Source organism: Embiotoca jacksoni, unplaced genomic scaffold (assembly GCF_022577435.1).
Source record: "Embiotoca jacksoni isolate LCO1_2020_lvr unplaced genomic scaffold, fEmbJac1.0.p SCAF_13, whole genome shotgun sequence".
Taxonomy (NCBI): Eukaryota; Metazoa; Chordata; class Actinopteri; family Embiotocidae; genus Embiotoca; species Embiotoca jacksoni.
Window position 1 is genome coordinate 9,183,938 of NW_027185263.1, and position 9,516 is coordinate 9,193,453.

Sequence of the window (9,516 nt, forward strand, 5' to 3'; positions counted from 1 at the left end):
TCAACAGTCGAGCCAGACAGAGAGCGAAGAAATAATAGATGAAGTGAAAGACAAGTCCTGGAAACTGAGCCGGCGTCACCGAGGTGACATTAGCCCTGGTCAGGCTTCCAACAATTTCATAACAAGAGTGGAAAAGAAGACACGAGACATAATTCATATTACAAATTGATTTAAAAAAAAAAATTAGATCGAGCGTCACCATTTATTGTCAACAAAAAGACATAAAAGAAAGATTGGATTTTTGAACGTAGTTCGACTCCCAAAAACCGTAAAAGTTCAAAGCAAGTTCCTCTTTGCCTCGTTTCCACAGAGATAAAACCATAACAGTTAAAAAGGCACAAGCTAAAACACACACACACACAAAAAAAGACTAAGTTCAGTCTTTGTCGCTAATCAAGTATTCGATCATTTGAAGTTTGGCGCTTCCAAATCGCTGGGTTTACTTCTGCCTCCAATGCGTCTGAAGAAGGAAATGAATCCAGAAGTGCTCGCTTGCCCCTCCACTCGATTCCCCGTCGTATTGCCAAGCAATGACCGGATTTCACCTCCTTCATTCCTCAGATTTTCGGTCTTTGAGCCGGAGGAGTGTGACCTTTGAGACATGCTTCTCTGGAACAAGTCTCCCAGTCGAAAACCAGGCGCAGGAGATCGCGTGGTTTCGTCCACGGAGACCGACCTGAGGACCGGACCCCGCGGCGAAGCTCTCTGGCTGAGGAACTCGGGAAGAGACGCAGAACTCCCGGACTGAGACGTTAGACTGTCCCGATCGGAGGAATTGGGTAGATGGCGACCCTCCACACTCTCCCAGACGCCGGCGTCGAGGTCGTCTTCACCGGACGCTGATGCTGGTCTCTGTTGGCGAGTTTGTCCGTTTCGCTGCGGGTTGTTTCTTCGGGTGCAAGTGAACGGGCTCAGGATAGTCCAAGGGGAGCCCACGTCCCCGTTGTTGGCAAAGAAGAAGTCTCTGGTTCGAGGCCGAGGGGTACTCGGGGTGGCGGGCGTGTCCCGTTCTCTCTCCGAACGGCGAGGGGCGCCTGGAGCTCGGCCACCGTCGAGGCTGCCTTTGCTCTTTTGGTAGCGAAGCACCTTCCGAGTCACCTCGCGCATCTTCTCGGCGTCCTCTTCGTTCTCCAGTTTTTCCTTTTGCTCGTCCTCTTTCTGTAATTTGGGTTGTTTCTTCCCGGGACTGTCTCGGCTGGCAGCGGGCGACGCCTCCCTATTTTCTACCGGTGGGAAAGTCTCAGAGCTGCGCTCCGAGGGCGACCCTTCGCTTGGGGGCAGGATGTTCTTCCTGTGTCGGACTACGCCCTCCGGAGCTATGGAAAGAAAGGTGTTCAGGGCCGCCTCCAAGCACGACGAGTTACTTTTAGGTTCCTTTCCTGGGCAAGACACTGTGGAGCGCCGTTTGACCGCCACGCGCATGCCGTCTTTTCTCCTGCGCCTCTGTTCCGCTTCCTCTCGCTCCCGGTTCTCCTACAGCCGTGAAAGAGAGGATACATTCAGCACTGCAAACTAAACGAGTCGTTATCGTGCAGTATTGAATGTGTCGACATGTACGAGGCGCGGGAGGACAGAACACTTTAAAAAAAAAAAAAAAAAAAAAAGGTCATTAAAAGTTCTCAATATTACATTTTGAGAACGATGCTAATAAGTTATAGGGCTTAATAATATTTCAATACAAAAAAAAAAAGATGTAATTTTGGTTTCTTCCCGATATAACATACAGTGTATTGTCATTTAATGTTACTGCTGATCGTGTCTACACTTACCCGTACAGCCGTCTCAAACCTCTTGCAAAATGAGTGAAAAATGGAACAGCACTCCTCCAGTTTGAAGATAGATGGGTCCTCGCAGAAGTACTCGGCAACAGCGTCGCTCGAAGCATTTAGCTCCTGAAGAGAGGACTCCAAGTCTGCTAGCCGGGCCTCAGCCCTCTGGGGAAGGAAAATGTTCAATGAGCACAACGAAGAGAGATTTCACACCTCGCAGTACGTGTTCACGAGCTCAGTTTGCGCTTTTGCAAAGTTAAAAAGGTCAAACAACGAAGGAAAACTTCACCGTAAGAAATGTCTCCATTTGGTGCAAGAGGGCAGGCTGTCTGCTGCTGTACAATTTCACTTCCTTGACCTTCTTGACTTCCCTCTGAAAGTCTGTGATGACCTCATCTTTACATATTCTGCGGTAACATTTAGACATGGACATGACATTAAAAAAACAAAAAAAACAACTCGAACTCTCAATACAAAATTGTTCATATCAACCAGATTCAGTATCCCACTGAAACACGAGACAACATTTGAAGCTACCGCTAGCGAACAAAACACTTCCAATCAAATTGACAGAAAAAAAACTGCGACGCCAGCTACCTTGATGCCTTCCCGATGTGATCGAGCTGGCTGGGAAAAGTCAGCAGCTCGGCATCGATGTCCTCTGCTTGCTGTGGGCGAGAGATAAACGAGGGTGATGTGGAGCTCGACAGTCAGTCGGTTACAGAACCGTTTCAATTCTGCAGATGCTCAGCCGTCGAGTTCACGTCATTTCTGCAAAGTCGAACAAAGTCGACTGGGCTGCTTCGTGCAAAGTTCAGGGCTTTTGGATGAGAGCAGAAATGTCTTACTCAAGTCCAGTTACCTTGATTTACCTTTGCTGAGCAGTTTACTGAACACAGATTGACAGCGGGGGTTTTTTTTTTTTTTTATTGTTTTTTTTTTTTGTTTGTGATTGTGCAAATATTTTCTTAAAAGAACATCTGTCCAACTCAGGGCTCCTCCTCACCTTGGCAACGTAGTGCATGAGGTTCATGCCAGGCTTGTTAGCCTTGGTGTCTGCCAGCTTGAGCAGAGAGGTCATTCTGAAGCCGATGGCATTGGCACTGTAACCACCCTGAATAACAAAGTATTTAAAGCGGTCCAGTCATTAGTATAAATGACGGCGAGTAAACACAAAAAGCCTTTGAAAGCACAGACGGCAGCTGGAATGCATCATCAGCAGAAGTAATAAAAACATAATTCTCAAAGGAAAAAAATACCAACAGCGTTCATGTAATTTCCGGCTTTTAATACCAGCCGAATGACTGAGTGGAGCTCGTCGGAGTCCAGCAGCTCTACGGGGGGGGGGGGGGGGGGGGGGGGGGAGAGAAGGGCAAGAGAAACTTAATTCAAACATCAAAAGGAGAACTGGGTGGCGTAAAACAGAGTTTGTGAGCAGCTGGGCGGATTCATGTGAATTCTTACCATTAGCTGCTTTGGTCATGACAGCAACAGAGTTCTTCACCTCCTCCATAAGAGGAAATAATTCCTCCCTCAGCACCATCGCTTTCAGCTGTTCCTCATAGCTAAAAGAGAACACGCATCAATAAACACCCGGCAATCACGGCAACAGCTCTACAAAATCACGACCGTTTGCCGCCCCGGCTCCTAAATGGTGGAATGAGCTCCACGACGACATCAGGACAGCGGAAACTCTGCACATCGTCTTGCCGCAAACTAAAAACACACCTCTTCGGACTTCACCTTGAACAGTAGAACTTTAGCAGCGCTTAAAATGGCACTTAGTTTTTTGGCTTTTTGTAGTTTGGCTTTCTTGAAGAAATTGTATTTTCTTGATTCTGGTTGTTCTGGGTTTTGTACCCTCCTGGTTGTAAATGCACTTATTGTAAGTCGCTTTGGACAAAAGCGTCAGCTGAATGAAATGTAATGTAATGTTGGAATATTGATCGTTTTATTTTTCCCTTATTAAAGTCTGGAGAGTTCTGGGTAAGTATGCAACAAATGACCAAAAATAGAAGATGACTTCCTCAATGAATTACATATCTTTAAATGCTACGTATGTGAAGTGCAAAAGTGACAGAATTATCACTTTTGCGCTTCAAAATAATTATTAAGACAACGACTAATGCAGGGAGACAGAAAACTATTCTATCCAATTTAACAACGTCAGGATTTTTTTTATTGAATGGAAGCCACCGGTCATGAATAACAGGGTGTACCATTTTTATACCTTTTTTTTTTTTAAGTAAGTTAGTAATAAAAAACAAAATAAAAATGTTCTTGCCATCTCAAGCAGTAAAACATGAAAAAGCTTTTAACAACCTTTTGTCCAGACTCACCCCGGCACTTTGACCAGCTGCACCATGAACTGATCGGCTTCAGGTAACACGGAGAGGTTCCCGCTGAATGACAGAAGCTGCTTCACCTGCCCACGGACATCAGTAGCAGTCATTACATTCACGTTATGATTCCTTCTGGTAGATTTTTGCAAGATTAAGTTAAGAGAAAACGGGACAATATTGCGCTCGAGCGTCAGGTCATGTTGCATCTTTGACAAAAACGTGTATTCTTTGAAAGTACTCGCAAAAAGCTTTTTAATACTTAAATGTTGATGGACTTTATTAAATCAGTCACTATTGTCTTCCTTTCAAATGGAGAACGTATGTAATATCTAAAATGTAACTCAGGAGGATACCTGGCCTTGAAGTTCTCATTCCAAAACCCCTACCAGTGTTATTAGGCTTATTTTATACATATAAAGAACTAAAGTTGAGGGAAGCGAAGCGAAGACTGAAGCCGTTGTTACCTCGCTGCTCTCTGGCAGCAGTTTACAAAGGTCTTTTAGTTTGCCTGTTCCAAATCGGAGACGGTTCCCTTGTCGAATGTCCTGTACCATTTCTGTCACAGGCCTGCAGAGGGAGACAAACGACAACAGTAAATAAAGGGGCTCGTGCTGCCTGAAATCCTGCCATAAATCAAGAGTACATATCAAACATGATTATTCGTGTTAAGTCATGCTTGTTGTTTTTCTACTGTACGAGCTGACTGCTTGCTCACATTATTAAACGTCATTATAGCACTTAAATGCACACGGGCACTGACAGTGCATTTGGTATTCAAAGTGAGAGCTAAGTGAAACTTGGATGGGAAGTGGCATCATCTTGATAAGGTGCGCAGAAACTAACTCTATTGCTAAAGAGGGAACTTTAAGTGGGTGAGATGTAACATTTTATACAGAACTTGGAACTCAATCATAAAAAAAAAAAAGAAGAAAAAAAAAAAAAAAAAAGTCCATTAATTACCTAAATGTTTTTGAACAGTTGTTTGCGTGTGCATGTTTTTCATGGGGGAAAAAAATGAATTAGAGTTAGTACAGTAGTCTGCACATTGTTTTTTAATACTACCCTTCAAACTCAAAAATCAATTTATTGCATCATGCATTTGGATTATTATGAAGAACCTATAACCTCCTTACTTCCCCCGACATTACTGAGACCGATCCCACAGACCTGTATACAAAACAAAGTGCAAACTATGAGCGAGGTAGCTTACACATTCAAAATCAGCAGCAAACTATGATTGGATTCCTAATCCAGACATAATTTAGAGGACAAAACTGAGGGCCCGAACCAGAAACAGTGGAAAAGTGCATTTTTATAAAAGGAAACAACCGGCCCAGTCACACAGAAAAAGCAGCTGCTGAAGGTGAGCACTTGGTCCTACATTTAGGCCAGCCTAGGCTGGCAGTTTGTTTTCCCCTCATTTATGTATTAATAAAGTGAATCATAAACATTAAAACAAATGCGCTGCGCTCAATGTTGCGACTAAATGCTCTCAGAGGATGTTTAAAAAGGCATCTCTGCTTATTTGCATGAGGTCGGCTGAGATAAGAGCCTGCTGGTTGGGGAAATGATTAGTGAATGATGATTAATGAAAGCACTCTTCTCTGATCACTGCTTCCTGTAGTTATTCTACTTGAAGTTAATTTAGTTCTTAGTCCCTTTCTTCGTACATTGCACTGCGGCGTTTCTTCACGGTACCATTCATTTTCACCAATCTCCTTCTCTCAGCTATATCATTACCTCTTGAAATGTCTCAGGAAGATCCCAATATTCATACTTCTTTTGGAGTCAAGAATTGTGACCTGAAGACAAAGGGAACAAGAATCACTAACAGAAATCAGAACACTGTTTCACGTCGCCGCCGTCATCATCACATTAGCAGACACATCCACACTCGACACTATAATTGACAGCATTTTTTTGAGGAAGCTGAAGCACTCCCGATAACAATTTAACTTTTGCAGTTCCTCACTCATGACACGATTAGTGGGGAACGTTTAAAAATCAGTTCCTATCTTTATGATTATTACTTCCCTTACTTGTTCATTCTATGCGTGTTTGCATGACCCAAAAAAAAACATTCACCATCTGCATCGGTTCCTGGAAATCAACATTTGATAATCCAACCCTAGCTATTTACCTGAGGCTCCTGTGGGACGAGGTCCATGCCGTCACCCTTCTTCAGGGCCATTAACCTTGAATTGTGCAGCGAGGCCCGTTTGTCTACGTGACTGAACAACTCCTCCATGCTGCGGATGTCCAGCACCAGGTCCCTCTGAGGCCGCTCGGACGTCCACACATTCAGTTTGCCCAGGACACACTTGCTGGGAATGGTGTCCCAGTTTAGCTTTTTCATGGAACGTTTCTGGACTTCACGAGAGTCAAATGGAGAGGGAAGAGGAGGAGGGGGGGGGAGGGGGAGGAGGAGGAGGAGGTGGTGGTGGCGGCGGAGGTGGAGGTGCAGCTGTAATACGCATGGCAGGGGGCACACGAGATGCTTGGAGATGAGAATTTTCTTGTGGCAAGTGTGGAGAAGAGTCGTGAGGTGAACAGTTGGGAGGGTAAGCCGATTCTAAAATCAGCACTCCCTCCATATGTATCTGCTGGTATGCTCAGATCTGAGGAGACACAGAAATATAAATCTGTAAAAAGTGCTGTCACAACAAAAAAACCCAACATTATAAGTTAAATAATAAGTTTAGATGAAGAAACTGCGTTTTCTTTTTTGCTTCGTTGCCCTCCAAGTAGCCCAAGCACATGCGCACATGCAAACAAAGCCATGGAGATTTGATTCCTAAAGATACATAATATGATAAAAAAAATAAAATAAATAATAATTCTGCAACTGCTGCTTTGCTTTCATCAAATAATTCCCGTCATCCGTTTTATTTTTTATTGATTTCATTTTGTTTTACTTATTCTGAGTGACCTGTTAGATGATATAACCACTAGTTTGTCAGATTGGTGCCTTCGGGTTTTTGTTACTCACAGGAAGGCATTTTCATTATTGTTACACCTCCTAAATATCTTCCTTGAGCAATAAATTAACACAACTTCTGATTTATAATTAGAATGTTCCACCCTAATAAAGATGATCCTATATCAACGTACAACACCATACATCATGCAGAAAATCTCCCTATTTAATGCTTCCTTCTTTGCAACAAAGATAAATATGATCACGTCCCTTGAATTACACTTTTATATTACTTAGGAGAGCCAAGTTTTCCATTTGGCATAGATGCCATCCACCAAGCAATATATGAACTGGATTAACCTTCCCGTCGCATGTTTCTACACCGTTTACTGCCAGGAATCCGCTGTATATTTTCTGAGAGTGAAGCTGCTGCTCAATTAACAGGAATGAAACGCGGTTAGTCTGAATTGAAGCCCGCCGGTGGTATATTTGTTTGCCGAATATACGAGCCACTCCGGCAGTAGCTACAGGCTACCTAATGTTTGGTTAAAAATATGTCAGTACGAGTTTAGATAAACACGGCATCGTTAATTTCACATTTTTGAACAGAAATTCGCTGTCACTTCTTTTCTTTCAAAGGCCACCCCCCCCCCCCCAAAAAAAAATAATTAATTAATTTCAAAAAATTAATTAAAAAAAAATAATAATAAAAACGTGCACTGGCGTGTAAAAAGACTGTAAACTCTTTCAAATAAATCACGTTCATTTTTCCTCACCGTGCTTTTTGAGTGGAGCTGTCGCACACGTCTTCCTATCCGGTGTGGCCTCGTGCTCTCAGTAGAGTAATTGCACTGCGCGCGAATCCACCAATCAGATTCAAGTCAGCTTGCAGGTACAGTATAGGGTGGCCCTTTTAGAGAGGGAAGTGGAAAGGTGGGTTAACTCTTGGTGATCAACCAAGGTATAGTCCGCCTCTAAATTTAACAAACATAAATGATATATTACTTTATATTAGTGATGGTGAGATGAAGCCTCATGAGGCATCGAACCACTTCAGCCAATTGGTTCGAGAAAGGGTTCATTACTCGAAGCTTCATGTGCACACGAAACCACCTACTGGCCAAGTGTATAATCACAGGCAGCTGTATCTGAACCACATGTGATGCATTGAATTTTTGTGTCTGTTATGGCTGTTGGGAATGACTATGAATTACAAAAATGTATGACCAAATAATTTCTGTACATAAATTATCACATATGTGCATAATAAAATATTTTTTGAATGTATTCTGTGTGAGTAAATTTTCCCAAAATGGTAGTATCATATGATATGGCAGGTTGTGTAATAATGTTTTTCTGTCACTTTAGGAAAATGGCATGGGCTTAAGCAGGCAGAGGACAGTGAAAGTGCTTGTGGAACTAGGAAGAGGGGACTGAATATGCTTGTGTAACTTGGACAATGATGTACAGGACAGGGGACATTTTATTCATTTTTATTCAGAAATAACAGTTTCTCAACAGTTTTTGGTTTTGTGGATGTCCACATGTCAGAAGTAAGGCTAACAGCAGCCACCTTTTCCACTTTAGCCTCAGCCTTCTCCTTAGCTGACTCATACTTGGCCTCCACCATGGCCTTCAGAGCCTAAAGGAAAAAATACATAGTGCTGAACTGTGAGACACAATAAAGTACTCATTTGTTTCATGCATGCACCCATACATACCTGCCTTGTAGGGAGGACATAATTAGGATCCAGTTTGGACACAAATGCCCTGAATCCAACATCATCCACAATACTGAAGGGCTGTGCGTCCTTCACTATCATGGAGACGAGGGCTTCATCCAGCTCTTGTTTTCTGGTGGCTGGTTAAAAGAGAATAAATACAGTGTCTGTTACCTGTCTTTATTTGCACAATAAACACAAGTGAACAGGGAAAAATTGTGATGGTGCATTTGTAATATTGTAATGACTTACCTTGGCTGGGTGAAGCTCCAGTTTCCTCCTTATTCTCATGCAAGGCACGGTAACGCCTCAGCATGGATGAGGTGTCGTTATTGTACCCCAACTCCTTGGAGCACAATAAACACCTCACCTTTGAATAAAATAAGAAACTGTGAAAAATACAGTTCTTGATAAGCAAACCTAATGTGTCTGAAATAGAGTTAGATTTAGCTTACCTTATTAGGAGTTATCAAATCAAAGTGTTCCCACACAGGGGAAATCCTCCTCTTCCTATCTGGCTCCATCTTATCACCTCTCCTTCTCTCCTCACTCTCCTAAATCTCCAAACTATCTCTCTCTCTAAACTCTCCAAACTATCCAAACTCTCAACTGACCGCAACTCTCCACCAACAACCCACATTTTGAATGGAGCCTGAGGGGTTTATATTATATTGCTGTCAAACCTCCCGGCAAAATCTGAACCACTTCCCGAAGCAGTCACGTGGTACAGCCGGGCAGCGAGGCTTCGGACGTCATCATTTTTTGGC

General features: G+C 43.0%; 1 protein-coding gene across 1 annotated transcript; it reads right to left on the minus strand.

Moving 5' to 3' along the window:
* Positions 1–196: 196 nt before the first annotated feature.
* Positions 197–6,333, minus strand: fhdc3 (FH2 domain containing 3). Its single transcript, XM_069145577.1, has 11 exons — positions 6,252–6,333; positions 5,852–5,913; positions 4,576–4,678; positions 4,109–4,194; positions 3,234–3,334; positions 3,033–3,103; positions 2,776–2,883; positions 2,367–2,437; positions 2,059–2,176; positions 1,770–1,934; positions 197–1,473 (listed from the first exon to the last, which is right to left on the minus strand). The coding sequence occupies exons 1-11, from the start codon at positions 6,300–6,302 to the stop codon at positions 406–408; spliced, it is 2,004 nt and encodes a 667-aa protein (XP_069001678.1). The 5' UTR covers positions 6,303–6,333; the 3' UTR covers positions 197–405.
* Between the last annotated feature and the right edge of the window lie 3,183 nt (positions 6,334–9,516).